This window comes from Hylaeus anthracinus, unplaced genomic scaffold (genome assembly GCF_026225885.1).
Source record: "Hylaeus anthracinus isolate JK02 unplaced genomic scaffold, UHH_iyHylAnth1.0_haploid 11994, whole genome shotgun sequence".
NCBI classification, from domain to species: domain Eukaryota; kingdom Metazoa; phylum Arthropoda; class Insecta; order Hymenoptera; family Colletidae; genus Hylaeus; species Hylaeus anthracinus.
In genome coordinates, this window is record NW_026534341.1 from 2,084,541 (window position 1) to 2,109,866 (window position 25,326).

Here is a 25,326-nt window from a genome sequence, read left to right on the forward strand (position 1 = left end):
CAATATTGATAAATAAAAATTTAAACGATTTTAATCTGGTAAATGAGTTCTTTGAAATTATTAGATTTTTTGGACAGAATGATATCAAGATGATCCGAATTCACTCATCCATTTTTCATATTTTTCTAAATCTTCTTGAGAAACACTTTTATTACATCTCTCGACAGCTTCATCAAAGTCCGCAGCGGATACAGGTAAATCCAATTCTTCTTTTGGTAGTTGTCTGATTTGATCAGGTTTTAAACCTGCAATTTTCTTTCGCATCGACATCATAGACGCATCTCTGTATAGAATACATATAAATTTATATATATTTAGAAATTAGAAATTGTGTGTAAGTAAATACATGGTAAACTGTGTCTGTTAGTTTACTTGCCTGCAAACGTTTGTAATATCTGCACCAGAATAACCTTCCAACTTTTTTGCGATATCTGCTAAATTTACAGATGTATCTACTTTTACTTCGCGAAGGTTAATTTTTAATAATGCCTCTCTACCTTCATCTGTGAATACATACACGAGCATTAAAAAATTAAATATAATATAAAATAAAAACTTTACAATCAAAATATCGTAGTACATACGATTTGGTAGTGGAATGTAAATACGTTTTTCCAATCGTCTTCGAAGAGCTTCATCAATGTCCCATGGAAAATTTGTTGCTGCCAGTACCATTACGACTTTACTTGGGTCTTCACTGAAAAAATAGTTTTATTTGTCCTTAATTGGTATAATCAAATATTATTTTTGGAACAGGTAATTAACTTATTAAGTATATACCACACTGTTACCTGTTTGAGCTTATGCCATCCATTTGAACAAGAAGTTCTGACTTTACTCGTCGAGAAGCTTCATGTTCAGATTCAGATCCTCTTCTAGAGCATAGGGAGTCGATTTCATCAATGAAGATTGTACTAGGTGCATAAAATCTAGCCTGTGTGGATAAATATATATGTTAAAACATGAAGAAAAATAATGTTACATAAAAATTAATTTACTATATATTTTTCAAAACATTACTTGTAACATTACATTAACTGCTGTTAATTGAAATTACCATTTCAAAAAGAAGACGAACAAGTTTTTCTGACTCTCCTCTATATTTTGAAGTTAGAGTAGAAGATGATACATTGAAGAATGTTGTTCCACATTCTGTGGCTACTGCTTTTGCAAGCATTGTTTTTCCAGTACCTGGAGGTCCAACCATAAGTACTCCTTTCCAAGGACGACGAATTCCCTTAAGATACAGTATATATTATATAAAGTGATGCAATGATACGAATTTGAACAAAATACCTGTATACATACTTTAAAGAAATCTGGCATCCACATTGGAAGTACAACAGCTTCTTCTAATAGTCGTTTTGCTTCATGCAAATCAGCTATGTCATCCCAATGAATGTTTGGATTTTTTTGAACAATATCTCTCTCTATGATATTAATGTAATCACAGAATAAGCAATTTAAATTTAGAATTATCAATGTACATGAACACATACATTACCTAGCAAATCTACTAGATCTTTATCATGTCCAGATGGTTCAAATTTCCGTTCTTCTACTTCTACATCAACCTTTTCAGTTTCTGATTTTTCCTGTAAAAAATATTAATAACGTTAATGTTAATACATTATAGGACTATTACATTGTATATGAAATTGCTTGTAGTAAAAATTAAGACTAACTTTATTCATATCTTCTTTTCGTAACACTTTTCTATCATCTTTCTTAACAATTGTTTTAGCATCTGATTTCTTTCCTGTAACAACTGATTTTCGTGTATTTGTACGATTTTGTTGTTTTGGTTGATTTTTCAGTGGTCTGATATTTCTAAAAATATATTTCTTTATATTAATACTTGATGGTACAAAATATAATGAATATTCTCTATTTAAAAGTGTTTTTCTACAATTAATAGCATAAAATGTATCTACACATTTTCTTTACTTTTGTTCTATGGGTGTCAAAGGTGGCCATACATCTGGATCTCTCCCCAAAGGTTGATTCCAAGAAGTATCTGAATTATTATAGCTCCATAAAGTTGGATCTCTCGTAGGTTCTTCAAATGATAAACATGAAGTACCTAAATATGTTTTAAATTTGATTATCTTAGTCTCATAAATATTTTTGGTACAAATTTACTATAAATAATGATAATAATACCTAATAGTCTTTCACTGTGTGTTTCTACTTTAAAAAGCTGTAGAGTATTTGATGTTGCCTTTACTTTTTCAAATTCTTGAACAATTTGATGTTGAACAAGTTGCCACTTGGCTTTTCGTGTAGCATCTACAATGCTTGCAAGTAATCTATGAATTTGCTGTACAACACTTTGATAGTAAACTCCAGACGTATCATAGTTTCCAGTTAATGCCATTTCCCGAGCCAACTTGGTATTTTCACATATCTCATTGATTGAAACTGCCATCATTCTTTGAAAATATGTATATTTATATATGTGTGCATATATTAGATGGAAAAGAGTATTGACACGTAGAAATTAATGATTTCAATTTTGAAACTTTTGAAATTAATTTAAAGTTAATAATTAAAAAGTGACATACTAATCTGTTAACATGAAAACATATAAGCTTATAATAAACAGTAGAAAATTATTTAACGTAATTTTACTAGTACATAATTACGTATACTTTTTTAAATAAAATTGCACATTTCAAACTCTATGTATCTAATCAAGTTTTCCAACTAGTAAACAGAAATTACATGTAACTTCTTACTGCGATGATTTTTTTATATAAACGTTTATGACATCACATATGATGCATATGAATATAAATCGAATTATTTTGTATAAAACAATGTGTCAAATATTAATCGTTAATTATTATCATTGATTGCAAATATTAAATGTATTTGAAAATGAGTAGTAATAACTCTGTACCATAAATAACAAATAAATTGCTTGCCAGAGGGCCAGAGCCAAACTCCGAGTTAACTTCGGTGACAGTTGCGGAAAAAATAGGAAGTTCACAGACAAGGATAGATAGATCTTTTTCTCTCCAGTGATGCTGCGATAGAGAGGGAGATACAACAATCGAAGGAGAAACAAGGATAGGGCGATAAGGCCTGATCCGAAATCGGCGGTCAATTAAGTGAGTGAGTACTAGGCTTTAGATACACACAGGGTGTCCCAAAAATGTTGTAACATCTTGAAAGGGGTGGTTCGGGAGGTGATTTGAAACAACTTTTTCCTTAGCGAAAATGTTGTACGAGACTTCGTTAAGCAGATATTAACAAAAAACCCCGACCAATCAGAGCGCGCGTATACCGTTGGAGCGGCCGCCTAGCGCGTAGCCTACGCTCTGATTGGTCGGAGTTTTCGCTTAATATTTCCATAACGAAACCTCGTACAACATTTTCGCTAAGGAAAAAGTTGTTTCAAATCACCTCCCGAACCACCCCTTTCAAGGTGTTACAACATTTTTGGGACACCCTGTACTTTACTAACGCTAAAACCAGTACGCATGCGCGATTGGGAGTAGAATCTGACATCACAGGACTGGGGGAAGGACCAGGAAGGACTTAACAAAAGAGCGTCGATTTGAAATGTTCTATCTTTGTTAATAGCGCAAATCATTCTAGACTGGTCTACGCACGAACTATTGAAAAGTGAACAAAATGGGAATGGTAAGGAGGCCAAAAAAAGGAAGACTAAGACGATTGTCTGTAAGGCGAAAAATGTTACGTTTGCGCAACCGCCAGAAAGAATTGCGCCATGCCCGTCTAGCTAACTTGCAATTAGGTATGTGAGAATTGAGCTACTGTATAACTATCAAAAAAACAAAAAAACCTAGTATACACTCGTATACACAAATATATGCGGTAATGCGGTATAATTTACTCGAATTTGTTCATCAGTCACCATATTATTATTTTTCGAAGTTGCGGTCTTTTTAAAATTTGTAGAATTATGAGAATTCAATGTGAATTTTACATTTAATGGTTGTATTTCTATTATTTAAATTTCTTAAGACATTCATGTTTAACTAAGAAAATTAGTATCGCGATGTAAAGTATAATATGAAAGTTGATATTCACACTATTTAAGAAAATTCAATTAAAAGAAACTCCTTTCATGGATTTTGCCTAATTGGATTAGTTAAAGTTATAAAGTAAGAAACATCATAATTATATTGTATATCTATCTTTATATTTTGTCATGCATAATTATGTTATGTACTAGTATTCTGTACATGAGGTTATACTTGGTTATATGCAAAACTAATTTATTATATACAGTGTACGTGTTTTATGACAGTCCTGCAATGAAGTATTAATATATGAACAAATAAAAGCATAAAAATTGTTGAAATAATACCTATAAATCATATCATTTATAATGTTGTATTTTTATAAATTTATAATTTAATACTATAAAATATTTATTCCAATTAACATTTTTACCTATAATTATTTTATAAACATATAAAATTATTTGAATAAACATTTTTTTTAATTAGATATGAATCGATTACCAATGCATGAAGCACTTAAGCCATTAGCATGGCTAATGGGTACATGGCAAACTGAAAGCACTGGATTTGGTAAATATCCAACAATTAAACCTTTTACATATTGCGAAGAAATTACTTTTGAATCAGTTGGTCAACCAATGTTAAATTATACTGCACAAAGTTGGCATTCAGAAACAAAGAACCCATTGCATTTTGAAGTTGGTTTTTTGAGAATAATTCCTGATACAAACAAAGTATGCTTAATGTTGTCACATAATTTTGGTGTAACAACCATTGAAGAAGGAGTAGTTAATGGCACACTTATTAAGTTAAAAACTACCAGTATTGAAAGGCCAACAGAAGGAGGAAAGCCAACTATAGTAACAGAGGTATAATTATTTAAAAAAAGTAATTTGATAAATATATAAATATTTCTAATTATTCTTTATTTCAACAGCTGCAAAGAGAATTCCAACTTCTTGGGGATTCCTTACAACACAAATTGTACATGGCTACTTCAAAAACACCAGAATTACAGGAACATTTGTGTGCAAAATATATTAAGAAATGTTATTAGGTTTTATAAAATACAACAAACAAAGATGGACATTGTAGCTAAATGGTTTCATCCATTTGCTGTAAATAACAAATTGAATTTGATCTAAAATAAAGAGATACTTTTTTATATGGAATCTAGAATACAAATATTTCGAATTGTGAAAAGGGATTAACTAGGTGTTATTGCTTTTCCTATAAACCTCTTGATTAAATCATCTATTTATCTTCAGTAGCATAGTTAAAAATGATGTATGCTGTTTTATGTGCGTGCAGTGCCACACAAACATGATACAGGGTTATAAAGTCGCCTCAAAGATTTATTTACTGACAGAAACAGAATTGAGTTACATTCTTTTAAATACATTTTATATACATTGACCCATGTATTAAAACCTAAACCCTCTTTTTTGCAACCTTTATGAATAATACCATATCTGTAAAACAAAATATGAAAATAGTTATTTTGCAGGTAATAATAAAGTACTGCTTTAATTTTGTTGTAAAATATACTACAATACTTACTGAAAAATACAACTAAAACAAATGCTATCATCACCCACATCCAACATCGCCAGTGCGATGAAGTATGTTCTTGCAGTTTTAATGATTCTGTTTTTAATTTAGCTGTATTTGAATCGGTTAGCTTATCAGATTTTTCAAGTAAACTGATATCTTTTTTTATAATAGCGTTTGCTGCTAAAGCATGTTCTTTCATGCTACTAGTCATTGAAAGCATATTCTCTGCAATTTTCTCTTGAATATTTCTGTTGTATTTTAAAAGCATATCTAAATCATCATCTTGCATACTTGTACTAGATAATCTTTGTCTTACACCATCTTCCAATGACCCTTAGAAATACACACTTATATTAAAAAAATAATAAATATTGAAATAATAATATAGTGAATAGCAGTTTAAATAAGTACAGTTCTAAAATTAAGTAAATGAACAATCAAAATGTTTATATGAAAATAAACGGTGCTTGTTCAAACCATACTTAGCCATATATTTAAATTAAATTTAGTTACCTTTATCAGTATAAAATAATTCGTTTCGTAATTCTCTATTATATTTTGCTGAAGTTTTCTGATGTATTTGCGTTGTTATGTTTGGGCTCAATGAATCGTTGAATGTTACAGAATTTTTTGATAACATTTGTACTGCTACTACTCTGTCAACTGGATTTGTGAGTTTTGTGGTATTTATTAATCCTTTTAAGAAATCTATTCTCGTAATATAACTCATCAATGTATCTTTAGATGGTTTACTAGAAAATAATAGTACAATTTTCAACAACTCTTATTGTTAAACATAAATCTCATAGTAATGATATTAACTTACTTGGGTAATGTTTGGAGTTGCTTTATCATATCATCTAAAGCAAGTATATACTGAAACAATGAATGCATTTGCTTTAAATAAATTATTTTAATTTTAAGTAATATTAACGACACAATAATGACAAAATATTCAGTTTCCCAAACCTTTTCAAGTTTCCAATCTTTATGTGGATCATCTTTTGCCATTAATTCGCATCTTGCTAAAAGTCGTCTAACATTAATTTCTTCTCTTGACATTAAAGTCATTTTTCAAAATATCTAAGAACTGGTTTGAAATGTATATAAGTAGTACTTGTCAACTAACAGTCATATGTTTTTTTACACCAGTTTATGCCACTTTAATTCGAGATTTCGGAAACAATTCATTATCGAAATTTGAATTCAGTTGTAATTATCATATATAATTAGACGATCACAAATTAGAGATAGAAACATTATCATATATTCCATATGATCGTCTAAAATTGACTGCAATTGACTGTAAAGAGAATTTATTTATGATGTACGTAAATTTTCTAGGGAAATGTATCCATCGCACATTAAAAATAATATTTCGTAGTTTTTAAGTTTGACATTGTCAATATTCAAAAATTGTGATAATTTATGATAAGCAACGTGTTTTGAAGTGTACAATTATCTAAAGTAAATATTAAGAAGTATAAATTGTCTATTCGTTATCGTACATTTTAAATATACCGCTACGAATTCGTCACTAGATGATAACAATTTGCTGTATTTAAATGAACCAGTACTCTATGTACAAAATGCATTTTTTCAGTCAACCACGAGTAACTAACTTTATCGGTAAACGTCTTTCGCTATTATAAGTAGTATAATTGTGGATTTTATGTATTTGTGCCGTATCCTGTAAATGTAGTAATTTCACGTTACGCATGGAATGTGTAAGGAAGTTTGATTGGGAAGTTTATAACGCGCTAATACAGATACTGGGTGAAATACGATAGTGTAGATAGCGATTGACGTTGGCATTCATCATTTTGTCATTTGGGGGCCGATCCCAGTGCATTTCTCCGTAGGTTGACAGATTCGCTAAGATGGCTGATATTAAAGATTCTCTACCGCTCTTTGACACTAACGAAACAAAAATCGACGACTTGGATGACGACGATGAGGATATTTTCGCGTCGGCGGTACAGGTAATTTTTGTATTGTCACCGGACATCTGCATAAAAATTCTGCAAAATAACCATCGCTTTTCATGATTCATTTGTTTTTGTAACGATTATAGTATTTGTGCTTGTTATCAGGAAATAATCAATTTAAGCGGATAATCGTTTTATTTTCATTTCAAAGTCCTTTGAAATGGAATTTAATGTTATTTGAATGTAGGATCAAAGCCAACTGGAAGATTCATCTCCTTATAACGGAATATCCACAATTCAAGGAGGATTACCAAAGCTGACATTGCGAGATGCACCAGAAGAGAATTCATTTTCATCTGTATCAAGCCCTGCACCAGGACCTTTGAGTCCGCCATTGGGACCAATAAGTACCGACATAGGTGATCTCCATGATGTTCCCATAAACGATAATGCAGACATGCTCCCAACAAGTGTTATACAGACTCAACCAGTAGATGTGGTACATGTTATATTATTTAATATTTACAAAGTACTAAGAAACATATAATGTTATAATATTATATTTACAGGTGTCAACAGATTCGTCTGATGTTTTTCTAAAAATCACGGTAACTTCCCCTCAAAAAATAGGAGATGGTATGGGTGCTTATGTTGCCTACAAGGTTGAAACAAAAACAAATATGCCAATATTTAGAAAGAGAAATTTTAGCGTCATTAGACGTTTCAGTGATTTCCTTGGCCTTCACGATAAATTGACAGACAAATACCTTAGAAATGGTAGAATAATTCCTCCTGCTCCAGAGAAGAGTGTTATTGGTATTGATACAAACTTTTTAAGCCTTTTTTGATTACATTGTTTATTTATGACTCAAATTATCACTCTATCATTGTTGAATAAAATAAATGAAACAATTTGTATAATTAGGAACAACAAAGATTAAAATGTCTGGTGACAAAAGTCAAGAACAAAATTCTAGTTCCACAGAATTTCTTGAAAAACGCCGAGCTGCACTTGAAAGATACTTAAACAGAACTGCAACTCATCCAGTGCTTAGCGTTGATCCTGATTTTCGGGAATTTTTGGAAGCTGGTAAATCATAATATAAAACAAAACATTTTTGTAAATATAATTATGTGAGTTAATTTGTGTGTTTTTTTTAACAGATATGGAATTACCTAAAGCTACTAATACATCTGCACTTAGCGGTAAAGGAGTAATGAGACTTTTTAACAAAGTTGGAGAAACTGTTAATAAGATAACATACAAGATGGATGAAACTGATAAAGTAAAATTCAAAGAATTTAATTTCGTCTAATAATGTTTGTTACAATAGAATATGGAACTGACTATATTATTTTTATTGTATTTCTATTTATACAAACAAATTAAAATAATACTTTTTATTTGTTTATTTTATAGTGGTTTGAAGAGAAGACATCACAAATTGATTCTCTTGATGTACAATTACGTGCATTACATTCAGCTGTTGATACTTTAACTAATCAGAGAAGAGAGTTAGCAACATGTACTGGTGCATCTGCAAGATCTATTGCTGTTCTCGGTCATGGTGAACCAGGACCATCTTTGGGAAGGGCATTGGCTCAGCTGGCTGAGACTTTAGAAAAAGTTGAAGTGGTCAGAAAAGCACAAAGCAATAGTGACCTTTATCAATTTGGAGAAATGTTAAGAGATTATGTTGCACTCATTGGAGCAATAAAGGTGAGTGTTCAATTTATGTTTAATTTCTGGCATTTGTATCGTATTAATTTGAAATAATATGTCAATTTTAGGATGTGTTTCACGAACGAGTAAAAGTTTTTCAAAATTGGCAACATGCTCAAATGATGTTAACCAAAAAACGAGAACAGAAAGCAAGACTGGAACAGTCTAATAGAATGGATAAAACAAGTCAAGCTGCTACTGAAGTTATAGAGTGGGAAGCAAAAGTTGACAGAGGACAAGAAGAGTTTGACAATATATCAAAAATGATTAAGAAGGAAATAGAGCGATTTGAGTTAGTAAGAGTGGAAGATTTTAAGAAACAATTAACAGAATATTTGGAATCTATGTTACAATACCAAAACCAACTTATTAAATATTGGGAGAGCTTTTTGCCTGAAGCTCGAGCAGTTGCATGAACATTCCTAAATAACGAAACTTTTTTTTAATCTAATGATAAGGGAAATCAGCAAAGAAAGATCATTTTCATGCATGTTTTTGAAATAAATTTCCGAATGATGAAAAATACTTGCGAAATGCGTTATTTATCAACTTGCGGTACGATATCATAGTAGAATAATATTGTACGCGAGTAATCAGAAATATAATAAACATTAATTTCGGAATGCTGCCGATGCTTTTATGAATTTGAAAGCAACAATTAATATGGCATATTTCATTAAAACTTTTGGCCATTTATTTTATGCCAATTATCTCTCGGTACATCATGCGTTTATCGTCTTCTTACTATTAGTTTATGTTAGAAGTATATAACGCATAATACGGTTTGTTAAAAAATGTTATATATGATAATAAAAATTGATTAAGATTGTATAAATAGAGAGCATTAAATATCTATTTGTTGAAACAAAGTCTAATGATATAATTAACGTTATTAATTGAATTTATGATTTCCATATTATTTTTAGTATAATAAATAAGTATTCCAATTATATTTTTATTGAACTCAATATAATTGATGCTACGTATTTCTACAAAAGTATAGAATGAAGAATTATTTTTTTACATGTTAAAAACATAACTATAAACTACAATAAAGTCAACTCGTCACAAATGTCTATACTTATTTTATTTATTAAATATATTTCACTAAGATGTAATAAACTGTTATTGCAAATATAGTACAATCTTTTTGTTATATTTTAGAGCTTATCAAAACACCTTGTAGAATATGTAACATGTTTGGAAACACTATTGAACATTTCTTCCAGTGAAATCTTTATAGGAGTTACTATACAATTTTCTGCATTATTTGATATTTTGATGTAAAAATAAGTAATGCTTATCTAAAATTTATTTCGTATTTTGTATGGTGATAAAATTGTAACGAAAAATATCCTGTTCTAGAACTTCAAAACAATGTGAAACATACCAAGATTAACAAGTAATATCTAAGAAATTTATTAAATAAATATGTTTGCTTCAAACGAAGTATCAATGAATCCTTTATTATTTAAAATTATTGAAGATTACCGCTTCTGTTCAATGTAGTGAGACAACAGAGCAATACCAAATTTAAATATGTTATACACTGCTCTGTTTTACACAGGATCCCAATGAGCTTCAACGAAAGAAAAAGAAGTTTGTCTCTTATTTTCTAAGAAACCAGTTTATCATATCTTACGTTACACGAGACACCCTGTATAAGGCACCTTCGATGGTAGTATCGCATAGGAGTGATCGAATCGTATGTTTTATTAAATTGGTCAGCATGGTTTAGTATACAGAATTGACATAGTGCGATACAAACGTATCGACCTTTTCATGTGTGTCATGTAACGTGTCAGTGATCATGAATTAAATTAGGTTATCAATTATTTACCGTCGGTAATTGCAGTTGACAATTAACGAAATTTGTGGATGAATTTCGTTGCGATTTATAAAAGTGTTTTGCATACGTGGCAGAATTTGCTACCAATCAGAAAACGCGGGTTTTGATAGGCGTGGCTTCGAACACGTATACTTGCCTCTACGTCCGGCCGCCATAATTTTTGAGAAGAAATCGTCGTGCCGTGAATTCTTGTCGGGATTCTCTGTAGACAAACACGGTCCGTTGTTCATTTTACATTCCTTGGCGGAAGCAATCTACTGGAAATATTTTCAGTGAGCGGTGTAAGTCCAACAAGTATTCTGATTTCATTATTTTAATACAATGTTAACGGAATACAAATCGTTTCGGTTGTTCTACCGATTCGGGAATTAACGTAGAAGAATTCGGCTCATCTCCGGCGATTGGGTCGATGATCCGCTTGTCATCCATATGTCATTTTCATGGTACATCTTGAAACTTTCACCTGGTGAATTATGCTATTGTAAACCATTTCGTGCCACATTATTACGTACTACGAGCTGTGTGGAATGTACACGAACATTCTGTGAAATATTTGTTATATCAGTGGAGTTAATTCATGATGCGTGTTTCATTCGATTCAAATATCCATTTCAATTGATTATACGTATTATTTATGAATAATACTGTATATGGTGATAATGTCTACTAGAAAAGAAATAGTTGACACAGGGAATTAAAGTTACTCCAAATTTGTTGCGAACAAGTTGTAGTAAGAACTATATGGTGTAAGGGAGGGTGTAGAGTTTTAAGCAGTTACATGTCCAGTGAATTCTTTTACTATTAAATGATACAATTTTGAGGGATTATAGTTTGATATGAATCAACATTACAAGAAGTGAATGATAATAAAAATTTTGGATTTTTACAGATAGGGGATAGGCAACATGGATCTCCAAACAGGATTAGTTTATGTGGCAGTGGTAGTTGTTTCTGCAGTAGTTATTGTTTTAGTATCAATGTTTGGTATAAAAGAAAAATCTTATGAAGAAGCAATAGCAGAACAGAGAAAACTTCCTGATGATCTTTTATTGAGTATGTATATTTTACTATGTAATGAAACTAGCATAAAGATATATCAGTGCCAACAAATGTGTTCGTATTGTTTGTAGGTAAAAAAGATAAAGGAAAAGAAAAGAAACATAAGAATAAGGCAGGAAAGAAAGTGAAAGAAAAGAAAGAAGAAAAGGATGAAAAAGATGACAGGGAGGAAAAGTCTGAGCATGTCCAGTTTGAAGAAAACCCTCAAATATTGCCTTTAGAACCATTAGTACGGGTAAGCACATTTATAACATCTGTCATTTTCATTATACCACATAATTCATGCAGATACTTCCCGCAAAGACATTTTTTTTATATGCATAAATATTGTCTTCTCTGAAATGTTATGGAATAATTGGTATTGATTGAATTTTCTATTTATATAATGAAATTATGTTTTGAAATATGTAATATGATTGTCAACATAAATCAAAGTAAAACTAAAAAAACTTTAACGAAAATTCTAGCCTTTATGTTAATCATTTATTTAATTAAAAAATTATGGGTATTTTTTCATTCTTTAAAGAATGTAGTATTTAATTTTGATCAAAGATAATTATTTATGTCATCATTAATAAGAGTTCTTCTGTAATTTTTCAAATGCTCATTGCATGTTAAGTACTTGTCTGTTAACAATCATTGCATAACTATAGAACTGAAAACTCATCCGCTTTGTTATTCTTACATTTTCATGTTTCTCGCATGAAACAGTATGCTCACATATTGTGTGTCACACTTGTACGTCATTTAAGGTCTTTCTATTCATGGAGTATCACATTTCTGTCTGGGTATCACACATTTATAAAGACTAATTGTTGCATATTAATATAATTCTTTAAAATAATGTATACCATTACTTCTCATATACATCTAATATACTATTTCATGTAAACTAATAGAGTTAACTTGTATGGTTTAAAGTAACATTTGTGTACCTAATTGTTGACCTCTTTTTTTTCAATAAATGTTACGATTTGTTTTTGTTCCTTGTTAATTATTGTGCTATTATTGTATTTTTGTTTTCAAACAATATATTATTTTTAAGGATGTAAATTAGTGCTAAATAACTGCACACTCCTATATCAATGTAAGAAACTAATTAATGTTTTCCATGTTTAATTCTACAAAGTTATGATAATTTCTTTTTGTTACATTTTATGTATATTATATTATATTATATTCAAATGGACATCTTCTTTTATGGAAAATTTACCTTAAGCTTTATTTGTTGGTCAACAAATTATGTAGGAGATCATAGAAAATAAAATTGATGACCAAGTGATCTTCGTTTGTTATGTATGTATTATATGTATAGTAACACACTTTTTAGCACTTTTTGGCACCTTTACAATTTTTCTTATAATAGTATATTCTTAATTCTATCATATTACATTTTTGTTGAAATCATGCCCTGGTGAGTCGATTGATGTCATTACATCCAGTATATAGTAAAATATTCTTATTAGAATGTTTAATTTGGCTGTTTGACCGAAATTTATGTATAACCTCAATGAATATTTGATATGTCTCAAATGTAGAAACAGGGGAAACCTAGTAATCTCAAAGTAAAATTAAAATGAAAGATAAGAAATTTTAATACGATACAATATAATTTATATATAGCTAAAGTTCCTTTTTCGTGTATGGTCCATTGATAAACAGTTCTAGAACCTCGAGATTAATTTCTATAAATAACTGTTCCACACACTATGATATTATCTTACTTTTACTGCTACCTTATCACGTAGATTAAAACTAAGTAAAATAACAAAAAGTTGTAATTTCATGAGAAACTCCTTAAAAACATTTATACACTTTTAAATATTTTTATTATGCATTTATTGGTAAAAACATTATTGTTGAATGAAAATGATTGTTTTTACTACTGTTTTATAAGTATAAAATATTAATTAGAAGTATAAAATAATTTTATGCTAAAATATAAAGATTTCATAAAGGTAATGCAGTGGATTTATCAATTTCAGGTATATATGTATACCAAGAAATCAAAATAAATACAGTTTTAAGATGAAAAGTGAATTGGTAATATATGTATATACATACAAATAAAGTAAAAGATATTAGATATAATTTTGTATCGAAAATTAATTATTTTACTAATTAGAGTTGAACTTTAAGAATTCTTAATTATTTTGTAGGCTAATATTAATATACATTGAAATGAATTTCAGTAACTTTTTTGTCCATTTTAATATAATGTAAAATCACATGTGTATCATTGTGGGTATGATACCTTTTCATTTGTTGTTTTTTCAATACATGGGAAACATTCTATATATACATTGGAATTATAGGAGGGTAGCAAAGGAAGTAAGAAGAAAAGCAAGTTTGAAAAGGTAAAGCCAATTCTTGTAAATAAAGATGAGCCACTGGTTATTGTGACTGAATTAAGTCCTTCGCAACCTCCCTCAGTGGAGACTAATCATTTTGACCTCATTCAACCAAAGGACGACCTCGAACTCATAAGGAGTTATAGTGTGAGTGAATTGCTTTTGGTAGAATACATAATATTGTATGCATTTCATTCACTTTTAATACATTGCTAGCTTGCCGCTTCTATAACATAAAAACCATTATGTTTAAGTAGTATTAATGCTTACCTAATAATACCTAAGGATTTCTCAAATTTATGTACAGTGAGTCACTGAAGTATTTGTACTGAAGTATGTCAGATAATTTGAAAAATGCCATTAAATTTAATTATAGCATAATAAAATACAAAAACAGAATATCTATTGTATAAGTACACATACTTGTGCGAATCACTATATGTTTGTGGTCTTTGGACAAATGGATACTCAACTTATTAAAAAGTATTTGGTAAATGGGAATGTGAAGACTAATATTCAAGTTGTTCTAAATTTAGTATTTTTCTTTTATAATATTTCCAGCACAGTAGAAAGTTATTTTAATGTTTTAATTACATACTTCTGTTAAGTGTGTGATTTTATTAACAAGTTATTTAATAAAATAGTAACTCTTGAATTTGATTATCATTTTATAAAATCTAAACAGTTTTTAATAATGTTAATGTTTTCCTTCTAAAATAGAAGGAAAATCTGCATCAACTCAATCAATCTGAGCCAATCGCAAATAAGTCACCAAAGGAGACTCCAACAAAGACAAAGAAAAATGCAAAAGACTCTGTGAAGAAGAAGGATGAAAATATTAAGGAAGAAAAGAAAGATGAGAAAAAAGAAACAACTATATACGTTAATGCATCACCAGTTATTAATAAAGATGCAAAGGAAGCAAAAGAAATGAAAGAACAGAAAGAAACTCCAGTCAAAGATGCAAAGGAAGCAGTAAAAGAAATTGCACCTTCTACTCAATCAGCGAATAAAGAATCTAAAAAGACAAAGAAGAAGAATGATATCTTAGCTCAAATTGGTAGGTGAATTGATCAATTGCTTCTTTTATTAATCCATTTTCATATTAATTTCATAGAAATTAAAAGTGGTCGTATGTCTATTAGTTTTATCAAATTATTCAATAATAATATTCACATGTATTAAAAAGATATTGTAAAGTGATTTAAAGTACTAAAAAAAAATAGCTAAATATGTCTAAGTTTAGCAAGGAACCTACCCTGAGTACAGTAAAGCAGATTCCACTGAGTGCTTTGGAATGTGGCTAAGGTATGGTTGATTCCCCTTCTCTCTTTCCAGGTCAATGTCCTTAGTGTCAAGGTCATTCCTTTACAAGAAATAACTTTTTATATATTTTATGTTATTATAAAAGAAAAAACTACATTGTCTGGTAATCAGACAAACCGGTTTTCTTTTAATGTATTATTTTATTATTGATATTTGCATTTAGATCATAATTAATTTAAGAATAAAAAATGAAATTACAGAAATTTTTATTCTAAACAATATTTTTATTTTAGGTGGAGACAAAGATGCCGTTAACGTATCTCTTTTGATGCCTTTGGTTCAAAAAGCTGAACTTAGTCGTTCTGAAATACAAATTCTCATAGATCAGCTTTTAAATAAACAACTGGATAATCCATCGGAACATTCGGAGTGGACAGAAGGTCGGGCAGATCCGGTTATTAAATTAAAAAAACAACTGGCAGAAAAAGAAAAGGCTCTCGCCGATGAGCATGAAGCAAATATTGCATTTCAAAATAAACTGAAAGAAATGCGAGCTGAACTTAATTCTGAGAGGTCTAGATTAACTGCTAATGCAAGACAACTAGAAGAAGCATTAAATGCTAAGGTTACAGAAACTCAGACTTTACACACACGTATGCAACATATTTTGGAAAGTCATGCTGCTGAAAAACAAGGCTTTACAAGGCAGATCGAACAATTACAAACTAAAGTAAATGAAAATGCAGCAATTATTCATAAAATGCAAGAAGATCAAGGGCAAACTCAAGGTCATTTACAGCAAGAATTGATTGCACAGCGTAAACAAATGGAAGTACAATTTGCACAAATGCGTGACACTGAAAATGCATTAACAGCACAGCTAGCTCAAAAACATGCAGAAATACAGGAATTGCAAAGCGAGTTACAAGCAACTTGTGAAAGTAGTACTGCTGAAATAGAAATGTTACAGCAACAATTAGGACTTATGCAAGGCCAGTTAATGCATTCAGAAGGACAATTGCAACATTTCAAAGAAGCGGGTGATAGATTGCAAGACGTTGCTAGACAACTTGAGGTAAGGAGAATGATACATTATCGATTTTGTTAAAAATCTTAGAAAACCAAGGTTTAATTGATTTATTTGATTTCATTTATTGATTTAGTAATTTAATAATTTACTAAGATTTGCATTCATGTATGTAGGAATCTCACCGTGCTAATGCAGATCTAGATCATAGATTAAAAAATGCACATCGTCATGAGCAAGACCTCCAAAAACAAGTAAATTCGTTGCAATCAGAATTGAATGCTATAAAGGCGGAGGCTAACGATGTCTCTGCATTAAAGGCCGAATTGAACAAATCCCAGTCTGAGCTAGTAAAATTAAAATCTGAATTGTCAGTGTCATTGAATGAGTCAAAATCTGAAGCAATTGAAATTGCAGCTCTTAAGGCAGCACTAGCTAAGAAAGAAGAAGAGTTGAACAAATCTCAGGATGAACTTTACAATATACGAATTGAGTTAAAACAATCAATGGAAAATGTAACGCAGTTGGAGGCAAAATTAAATGCTGCACAGAAGAAAGTAGATATGACAAATATTGAATTTGAAAAGACAACAGGAAATCTAAAGAAAATACAAGATGAAGTTAATGGCTATCAATCTGACATGCAGAAATTAAAGGAAGAATTAAAACAGAAACAAGTTGAATTAGAAAACACTCGTGCAGAAATCCCGCCTACAAATGAAACAGCAAATGAAGTGAATAAGTTACAAAGCAATGAAATAAAATTAAATGAGACACAATTACAGATTTCACAATTGCAAGAAGAAAATGATAGACTTTCTACGCAGGTATTATTCTTACAACATAAGTAGTGCCTATTAAGGACGAATTTGAATTACATTTCATTTTATTCGCACGTAATTATTTTTTAGCTCACGAATTTCACAGAATTGCAGAAACAACTTAAACAATTGCAAGAAGAAAATGAATCATTAGCTTCACAATTAGCGGCTACCACTGAACGACCAGCTGCAGAGGGTCGAGAAAATGGAATCGACGAGAAGGTTCAAAAGAATGTGCAACTTGTAGAACATGCAAATTTGTACGTATATGTATATATATTTATAAAACTCATGGTTCAACATTCAAATATTTATATGTGAATTGTTTTTGAAGGTTGGCCCAAAAGGAAAGTCAACTAAATGCCTTAAAAGTAGAATTAACGCATAAAGAAGCAGAACTTAATCAGTGGAATGCTGAAGTTAACGCATTACGAAGCGACATAAATTTTCATTATAATGTTGCTGCCCGATTAGGTGATGATTTAAAAGCACAAAGATCTAAAACTAAGGTAAATTGTAACGTATTTTTGGATCGGTCCACGACTAAGAATGCTTTCAGTTCAGATGTGTTGATATTATTAAAATGTAAATGACACCCATAGTCAAATATTTCTATACATTTTCTTTTCTGTATATTGGTGCAATTAGTCTCTAAGTTTATGTATAAAGTATTTTATATTTGACTATAACATAAAGTTTTTGTGGTTGAAATAGGAGTTACGTTTACAAAACTTGGAAGTAATGGAAGCTCTTTCTGCTGAACTAAAAAAGAAAAATGTAATTGACAAACATACAGAGTTGGAAAAACAAAATAAAAACTTGCAAGACATGGTTTCACATTATAAACAAATCATTAACGATACAGTAGGTATCTCATTACTTATGGTAAATTAAATTTATTCGTATTACATTTATTGATTACAAACTTACAGGAAGGTATGCTCAATACACTTCAGAGTCATGTAGAATCAGCAGAAACAAGATGGGAGTCTCAACTTCGGCAAAAAGAAAACGAAGTTGCAAAACTTAGGATTGAGTTCAATGAACTCAAAAATAAGTTAAATTCACACGACATGGTAGATTTCTAATCTTTATATGTATACAGAGTATGATGGAATGGATGGCACAACCGAGAAGGGAGTAATTTTAGTTTTTAACCAACTTCTTGTGATAACATTTTCTTCGTTTTCCGGTTTATCTTGATATGTAGAATCATCTACTATGCGGTTGTACTATCCGTTCTCCACACCCTGTATAAATTTAAAAGTGAATAAATTAGAAAATTAAACAATTTTATAACGTGCATATAGTTACAGGAAAAGGTAGTAGAGTTGGAAGCCAGGTTAAAAGAGACAGAGTCTCTTAATGAACAAGCTAATGCTGAATTATTGGCACTTAGATCTAGACCAAAATTAGTTTCAAGCGGAGTAAATACCCATGATTTAGGAGCAGTGGAAAAACTTCAAGAGGTAAATGATTCCAAAAAGAAACATCTGTATATTATATAGGAATATGTAGGATGAGTATTATTCTTGTTTTTTTTAAACTGTACTTGTTGCAGGAAAGAGCGCGGTTGTCAGAAGAACTTCAGTCAGAGTGCAATAAGAGGGCAGCATTAGATGGAGAAGTGAATAAGTTGCGTTCTTTAGTTACGCAACTTCAGCAAGAAGTATCGCAATGCAAGGTATAAAATATTTATCTCAATAATATGATATTTAAACAAAAATTATTATAAACAAATAATTGTAGAATATTTTAATATTTCTAAGTAGTCAAAATTATTAAATTATATTCTTTAATTTTAGAATGAAGTTAGCGAAGGTTGTAGCAGTTCAGAACAGTCAATCTTAAATGGCCCACCAACTTCTGAGTGTCCTAATTCCGAGGTTAGTATACGTTGACTTTAAACATTTTATAAGTAATTGATTTTTGTCCAGTGCTTTTTCCACAAAAAGTCATAAAGCTTATGTTATAGCTGTAACAACAAAAACTACGGCTATAATGTAAAAATTTGAAAAACCACGCGATATCGTAAAACATTGATATTACGTATTCATTATAATCAATTTCTGCAAATGATGACTAACAAATGATCTTTGTGTTTATTATTGTTTCACTAAATGTAATAATTGTATGGTAACAGCTGCATATACGGATATTATTTTGTAAAAGTCAATTAAGTATTCTAAGAGTTACTTCTTTTTAATAAAAAAGTATAAAATTTATTTAATGAAGCGTCTTTCAGGTTTTTATCATATTTAATTGTCTTTTACAGAGTACTATCCACAAGTAACTTATGTTTATTAGATGTATATTAATCATGTTAATAAATTAATGGGGAATGCATAATAATCATATTAAATAAGTTAAATTTTATTACATTTTATTTTATTAATAGTAACAGCAGAGAAGTTCAAAGAGTTTTATTACAGAATTTTATACTTGTTTATAATATTTATCAAACTTTTAAATAAATGCAAACCTATATGTGGTATTATTGTGTATACGTTATGGTTTAATTTATACAATTAAAGTTTTAGTTCATCATTATTTAAATCGAATAAGTGTTATCTCAAGTTATTCGATAATGCCACATTCTATTACTATCTAAAAATTTGGTGTATCCAGTGAACTTTTAAAGGATATAAAGTAAACTTTTATTAATGTTAAAAAATGTCGCCGTTCTATTAATACTGTATCCATAACTTCGTATTTAGAAAAGAGACTATTTCTGAAACGACAATTTTGAAAATTTTCCTTTATCCTTGAATACAAATTTGATAAATTGTCGTTGCATAATATAATGTATGGAGAATTAAATAATAATATATCTGAAATGCAGCCCCCGCTAGCAGCACAGACTCTGATAGCTGCATTAGAAAATACTCTTCTCAAGAATACAGAGTTTGCAAATTGTTCCATAACCAAGCCCATCAATTTGGTTCAGTCTCAACAAGAAATTGACAACAGACCCCTTTCCACAAAATACTCCTCCAATTCTTGTCATATGACAGATCACAACACACAGGCTAGCTGGAATTCATTGATAGGCCAGCAGCATAGAAAGAACAAGAAAAAAAGGAAGGTAAACTTAAAAGTTATGAAAAAAGGAACAAATTTTTATTATTGGCTCTATTACCATATAGGTGCACTTCACAAAGTAATTTTTAATTTTCAGTAATGTAAAATATTGTCTACGTTTAAAAGTAATAAGTACAGTTTTAGTTATTAAAATTAAATACTATTAAATAACAATTGGCTTATTTAAATACAGTGCACAGTCGTCTTCTAAAAAGATTTAAAAGAACATCTTTCTAAATCTTCGTAAAAAATGATTAATTATGGACTGTATTTTAATAAGGAAGCTAGGATGCTATATTGCATTAAACAATATATACTTTTCAAAAGTGATATCACCAAATGATAATAATGATATTTCTTATTTTGATTTGTACATATACATTCTTAACATAGCATATGTAAACTGATAATTCCTTGTCATAAATCTGAGTCCTGTCTTGTAATTTTGTTGCCATATTACTGAATACTATTTGTGTAGTCTGTATTTTGAAACAGTATTTTGTCGTAGACTCATTTAAATATTCCAATTTACTCATTACTTTATTAGTTGTGGTTGTATTTCTTGTAAAGGTGTTAAGAGCAATTCTATTGACGAGTGGCATGTAGTTGTACAGAATGCTGATAAATTTGTTTATATATAAATATTTAACAACTCAACATAACAATCCAATATACTAATAAATTTGTAAAAAAGTTTATTTAAATTTGACTTGTACTTATATGTACTTGTCCTATTTTACACAAATAAGAACTATATCAAAACTAAAGAACAAAACTGCAGTACTCTTATATATTGAATTTATTTAAAACTTACGAAAAGATTGTTAGAAAACAAACAACATTTGTAATTGCTAGAAAGTGATAAGTCACTATCTATATAACAGAAATATCTTATATTATTACAGCAATTTATTCATCCATGTATGTATTTTATTTGAACATTTTGTTTTCTTTTTGGCAAACAAATATTTGAGTAGTGTATGTATTGCAGAAAGCATTCAATTTTATGCACATGCACAGCTTTGTAGTCCAAAAGAAAAGAAAAAATATTGTTTATAGAAAGTCAAATGTTACCCAAGTATTCATATCTGCAAAGTAAAATATTTCAATTGATAATTTCATTTAATACAAATTTGATGTGGACTGTAATAACATACATATCCCTTTGTCCCAGTGTTTGTTTCATAAAAAAAAAGAAACAAGTTTAACATTATTTTTGTATACCAATTATTCAGACACAGCAGCAGCTTATCATTATTCTTCAATTAATATGGAAATTTGATTGACGTACAAAATCTCATGCCATGACGATGAATAACGATTATGTTGTTTTGATTGTTCTGACAGTCCACTAAGAAACCCATGGCAAAACGGCGCAGATTCGCAGGTATGCAAATCAAAACATGAGATTCTGGAACTTTTCTTTTTATTAAAGAGGTTGATGGTAGACTGCTAATAGCAGTTTATGTCAAATTTTACCATGGAAGTTTATTTTAAGAGCATTTTATGTTGCACACATTATATTTTTTGTAGTATTAAAATATTACATTTTCACTTGAACGGGCACTATTTTATTATTTAGTTATTGAGCTCTTGTTTTAAATATTTAACAAGACGATAACGTTGTTTATTATAAATAATATTGAATAATATACGTATGAAATACTTATTATTTTAAATAAATTAGTAGTTGTTTCTTATTTTCATTTGAAATAAAATTTGCCCAGATCTGATCTTTAGTTATACATTATATACAATTTTAGACATCTTTATATTGCACTTGTATATATATTTTATTTGAGAAATCCCTCAATTTCTTAGAGATGCATTTTTGAATAATTTTCTATCATTATATAATATAAGTTATAAGCTACTATAATGTGTGTGTTCCCCGAAATATGTTGCACAGTGTTTAGATTTTATTAGCTTTATATTTTCATTCATGATTATAGTGCATTTTGAATGTCTTGCATCTTGACTGTCCCAGCACATATGCAGTGGAAGATTGATTGTATATAGTTTAATTCTATTACACTAATTTTTAAATACTATGATATTAATTTCAATTTTAATTGTTAATTTCAATGTATACAGTTACAAGAAATAATAATTTGTTCACTGCGTACTTTTTAAGTTCATCTGTAACATGTGGACAGTAAAGAAGCTGAATAATTCATCTAATGTCGATTATTCACTTATAGAAAGTACAGTATTCCTTGTATCGATATAGAAACATTTACGCAAAAATCAACAAAGTGTGTAACGCTACCGATGCAGAGAGGAGTGCTGTGGAGATAATGGATATCAAACAACATGCATAGTTACATGTGGTTCAATTTTTATAAACACAAACACTGGGGTAAAGGGCACACCATAAACAAACTTTATGTTTGTTCTATTTAATCAACTACATGAGTTTTCATCAACAATTTTTGATTATTATCATTTCATTTTCTGTTACATTTGCATTGCTTTTATGTGTTTTAATTAAGTTTTTTTTTTTTACAGATAGTACATGCATTGTTGGACTTAATGTAGCATATTTTTTTTAGCAGCTGCTATATTTAGTAAGCTACTTGCTTATATAACAAATTGTATTTAGCATATCCTGCTGAGCTGTTAAGTTTATGCTGTTTGAAGATACGAAAATATACAAAAAATAATTTAATTGCAACAATATTTGTTTGTAATTTTCTTCCAAATTGAAACAGCATAAATATAGTATATTATTGTGCTTTACAATATGTTTGTTTATTTATTTTTTGCTTGCAGTACTATGTACATGTATTTATGTGATTCTCACACAAGCAGTTAATTTTTTGTTAAATTAAATTTTTTATATTGCTTTCTGTGTACAGTGATGGATACTATCCAAAACGATTGTAACATTGCGTGCTAATTTATTTATTTATATATTCATCATTTTAGTTACGATTTTATATCATTTATTTTCATGTAACAAATTTTTTACAGAGGCTACATGTATCGATATACAAATTAATATAAATAAGCACGCAGGAAGTCAGTAGATGCATAGTCTTAATTTTCCAACAGATACACCCTGATTTACTTTCCATTACAAAGTTCAGTACCTGTGTGAATTAGTAAATAATTAATATTGTCGAAATTAATTATAAATAAAAATAATTCAATGTTTTGTATCTGATGGAACAAATATAAATGGGACAATTACTCTTACTTATATTTATATAATTTCTTCCGAAACATTAAAACACTTGAGTAAATCTGATTAATACATTTTCCAGGGTGGATCAGGAAAAAAATAACTCCACAGAACAAACTGCGCTAGTGACGCGCGAAACCAGATGATTCAGAGAGGAAATACAAGCGAAATTATACATGCTCCGATGTTGTATAAGACGTAAATGGTAAACTTTGCTACCAAGAAGACTAATATAATGATGAAAATATTATTAATAGCGTTTCTTATACAAAGAATATCATATTTTATTATGTGGAAGAAAATATAAATAATGAATCTTTGTAGTTACAAACTAAGAATTATTGAAACTGGTGTTTGACACGGCTACACAACTGGATAGATACAGATAGGAATAATTCAAGAATTATCAAAATTATGCATTGTAAATTGGAATATAAGAACTGTTTCCTTTTAAATATTACTTTCATTTTATTAGGCACATTCAAATGTTTATAACTATTCGTAACATCTTTATGTTTTATTTAAGGTTCACTAATACATAAAATCATCCATAACATAATGTGCATGTATATTATTACTCTTAAACAAAAAACGCACGATACTCAAACTATAAATGGTAAAACAAAATACTTTTGTGTAATTTTTTATTTAATGAGTAGCAGACACCAGATCTTTAAATGATTTTCATATTGTTAAAGCATTTGTATACAAAGCTGAAAGCGTTAATGAATTTATGTGCAATAAATAAGCATGATCATGTGATCACATGTATAAAAAGAAGTTTGTGTGTGTTCAGTAGGAGGCTATTCAAGGCAACTTTAAATTCGCGACGTATAATTGATCTTTTAAAATCACTGAAAAGATTAATCATGCACAACTATAGCAAACACGTAATAAAATCTGTTCAAGAATACATCTGAACAGATTAAAGTATAATAAAGTAAATAAGATATATTGATAAATCTATGATTTAAATAATTTGAACTATAGACAAATTATGTGTAATTGGGCATTTTAAAGAGCGTTTATTGAAACGTTTTTATGTTACTTTACTTTTAAATGAATTATGATTTCTATTATAGAGTTGCGAAATGAAATATCAGACAGATAATTAATACTCTATTTATAATACATTAAATACTTGTCTCGTAAGATATAATTGCTTCGTTTATTTTACAAGAGCGCGTATATTTAGTTGTACATCGTACTTATTTGTACTTTATATTTAGAAAAATAGAATTAGTCAATAAAGAATTTGTTTTATTTGACGTTAAATTACTATGCGAGTTTAAATAATAATTTGTTAATATAATGAATGATATAATTTATTTAATCACATTTTCAGATTTGAATAAAATAATCATTGGTATTTATATTTTTAATGCATTTGTTTTTTTTTGCAACACTGTGAACGAAGAGACAATTATAAAATTATATTTAATTTTTATTTTTTCATTAATATTTAAATAATGGGCTATCCTCAGCAAT

General features: G+C 29.3%; 5 protein-coding genes across 12 annotated transcripts; 3 read left to right on the forward strand and 2 right to left on the reverse strand.

Moving 5' to 3' along the window:
- Positions 1–64: 64 nt before the first annotated feature.
- Positions 65–3,046, reverse strand: LOC128888385 (katanin p60 ATPase-containing subunit A-like 1). 3 transcript variants are annotated; one of them, XM_054145193.1, is made up of 11 exons: positions 2,903–3,046; positions 2,164–2,432; positions 1,948–2,083; positions 1,686–1,830; positions 1,505–1,595; positions 1,309–1,430; positions 1,058–1,237; positions 792–934; positions 585–697; positions 377–503; positions 65–283 (listed from the first exon to the last, which is right to left on the reverse strand). In XM_054145193.1, exons 2-11 carry the CDS (start codon positions 2,429–2,431, stop codon positions 85–87), a joined length of 1,524 nt encoding a protein of 507 aa, XP_054001168.1. In that variant the 5' UTR covers position 2,432; positions 2,903–3,046; the 3' UTR covers positions 65–84. The 3 variants fall into 3 exon arrangements, with proteins under 3 accessions (XP_054001168.1, XP_054001169.1, XP_054001170.1); XM_054145194.1 differs by having other exon boundaries at positions 2,739–2,917; XM_054145195.1 differs by having other exon boundaries at positions 2,725–2,917.
- A 438-nt stretch (positions 3,047–3,484) lies between these two features.
- Positions 3,485–5,167, forward strand: LOC128888391 (peroxynitrite isomerase 2-like). The gene is made up of 3 exons (XM_054145202.1): positions 3,485–3,763; positions 4,482–4,864; positions 4,933–5,167. Exons 1-3 carry the CDS (start codon positions 3,640–3,642, stop codon positions 5,050–5,052), a joined length of 627 nt encoding a protein of 208 aa, XP_054001177.1. The 5' UTR covers positions 3,485–3,639; the 3' UTR covers positions 5,053–5,167.
- Positions 5,168–5,321: 154 nt separating this feature from the next.
- LOC128888389 (vesicle transport protein USE1) lies at positions 5,322–7,198 on the reverse strand. Its single transcript, XM_054145199.1, has 6 exons — positions 7,058–7,198; positions 6,519–6,852; positions 6,376–6,425; positions 6,063–6,301; positions 5,556–5,882; positions 5,322–5,467 (listed from the first exon to the last, which is right to left on the reverse strand). Exons 2-6 carry the CDS (start codon positions 6,618–6,620, stop codon positions 5,427–5,429), a joined length of 759 nt encoding a protein of 252 aa, XP_054001174.1. The 5' UTR covers positions 6,621–6,852; positions 7,058–7,198; the 3' UTR covers positions 5,322–5,426.
- Positions 7,199–7,389: 191 nt separating this feature from the next.
- On the forward strand, positions 7,390–9,725 carry LOC128888384 (sorting nexin-2). The gene is made up of 7 exons (XM_054145192.1): positions 7,390–7,531; positions 7,725–7,976; positions 8,047–8,293; positions 8,403–8,567; positions 8,642–8,763; positions 8,898–9,197; positions 9,269–9,725. Exons 1-7 carry the CDS (start codon positions 7,430–7,432, stop codon positions 9,614–9,616), a joined length of 1,536 nt encoding a protein of 511 aa, XP_054001167.1. The 5' UTR covers positions 7,390–7,429; the 3' UTR covers positions 9,617–9,725.
- Positions 9,726–10,874: 1,149 nt separating this feature from the next.
- On the forward strand, positions 10,875–25,117 carry LOC128888371 (myosin-6). 6 transcript variants are annotated; one of them, XM_054145159.1, is made up of 16 exons: positions 10,875–11,330; positions 11,939–12,102; positions 12,180–12,343; positions 14,424–14,606; positions 15,180–15,519; positions 16,019–16,800; positions 16,929–17,579; positions 17,664–17,833; positions 17,908–18,082; positions 18,288–18,437; positions 18,506–18,649; positions 18,890–19,042; positions 19,135–19,257; positions 19,379–19,459; positions 22,002–22,041; positions 23,921–25,117. In XM_054145159.1, the coding sequence occupies exons 2-16, from the start codon at positions 11,955–11,957 to the stop codon at positions 23,962–23,964; spliced, it is 3,348 nt and encodes a 1,115-aa protein (XP_054001134.1). In that variant the 5' UTR covers positions 10,875–11,330; positions 11,939–11,954; the 3' UTR covers positions 23,965–25,117. The 6 variants fall into 6 exon arrangements, with proteins under 6 accessions (XP_054001134.1, XP_054001132.1, XP_054001137.1 ...); XM_054145157.1 differs by having other exon boundaries at positions 10,876–11,330; positions 18,884–19,042; XM_054145160.1 differs by lacking the exon at positions 22,002–22,041 and adding an exon at positions 23,163–23,221 and having other exon boundaries at positions 10,877–11,330; positions 18,884–19,042.
- Positions 25,118–25,326: the final 209 nt, after the last annotated feature.

Excerpts from the sequence above, each read along its gene's own strand:
- LOC128888385 (XM_054145193.1), bottom strand. The coding sequence starts at position 2,431 with ATGATGGCAGTTTCAATCAATGAGATATGTGAAAATACCAAGTTGGCT. Across the intron at positions 935-1,057 it reads TTCGTCTTCTTTTTGAAATG|GCTAGATTTTATGCACCTAG; the intron begins GTAATTTCAATT and ends TTATCCACACAG. Across the intron at positions 698-791 it reads GATGGCATAAGCTCAAACAG|TGAAGACCCAAGTAAAGTCG; the intron begins GTAACAGTGTGG and ends CTATTTTTTCAG.
- LOC128888391 (XM_054145202.1), top strand. The coding sequence starts at position 3,640 with ATGGGAATGGTAAGGAGGCCAAAAAAAGGAAGACTAAGACGATTGTCT. Across the intron at positions 3,764-4,481 it reads TCTAGCTAACTTGCAATTAG|ATATGAATCGATTACCAATG; the intron begins GTATGTGAGAAT and ends TTTTTTAATTAG. Across the intron at positions 4,865-4,932 it reads AGCCAACTATAGTAACAGAG|CTGCAAAGAGAATTCCAACT; the intron begins GTATAATTATTT and ends TTATTTCAACAG.
- LOC128888389 (XM_054145199.1), bottom strand. The coding sequence starts at position 6,620 with ATGACTTTAATGTCAAGAGAAGAAATTAATGTTAGACGACTTTTAGCA. Across the intron at positions 6,426-6,518 it reads AAGATTGGAAACTTGAAAAG|TATATACTTGCTTTAGATGA; the intron begins GTTTGGGAAACT and ends TCATTGTTTCAG. Across the intron at positions 6,302-6,375 it reads CAACTCCAAACATTACCCAA|TAAACCATCTAAAGATACAT; the intron begins GTAAGTTAATAT and ends ATTATTTTCTAG.
- LOC128888384 (XM_054145192.1), top strand. The coding sequence starts at position 7,430 with ATGGCTGATATTAAAGATTCTCTACCGCTCTTTGACACTAACGAAACA. Across the intron at positions 7,532-7,724 it reads TTTTCGCGTCGGCGGTACAG|GATCAAAGCCAACTGGAAGA; the intron begins GTAATTTTTGTA and ends ATTTGAATGTAG. Across the intron at positions 8,764-8,897 it reads AGATGGATGAAACTGATAAA|TGGTTTGAAGAGAAGACATC; the intron begins GTAAAATTCAAA and ends TTTATTTTATAG.
- LOC128888371 (XM_054145157.1), top strand. The coding sequence starts at position 11,955 with ATGGATCTCCAAACAGGATTAGTTTATGTGGCAGTGGTAGTTGTTTCT. Across the intron at positions 18,438-18,505 it reads AACAAATCATTAACGATACA|GAAGGTATGCTCAATACACT; the intron begins GTAGGTATCTCA and ends ACAAACTTACAG. Across the intron at positions 19,043-19,134 it reads CAGTGGAAAAACTTCAAGAG|GAAAGAGCGCGGTTGTCAGA; the intron begins GTAAATGATTCC and ends TACTTGTTGCAG.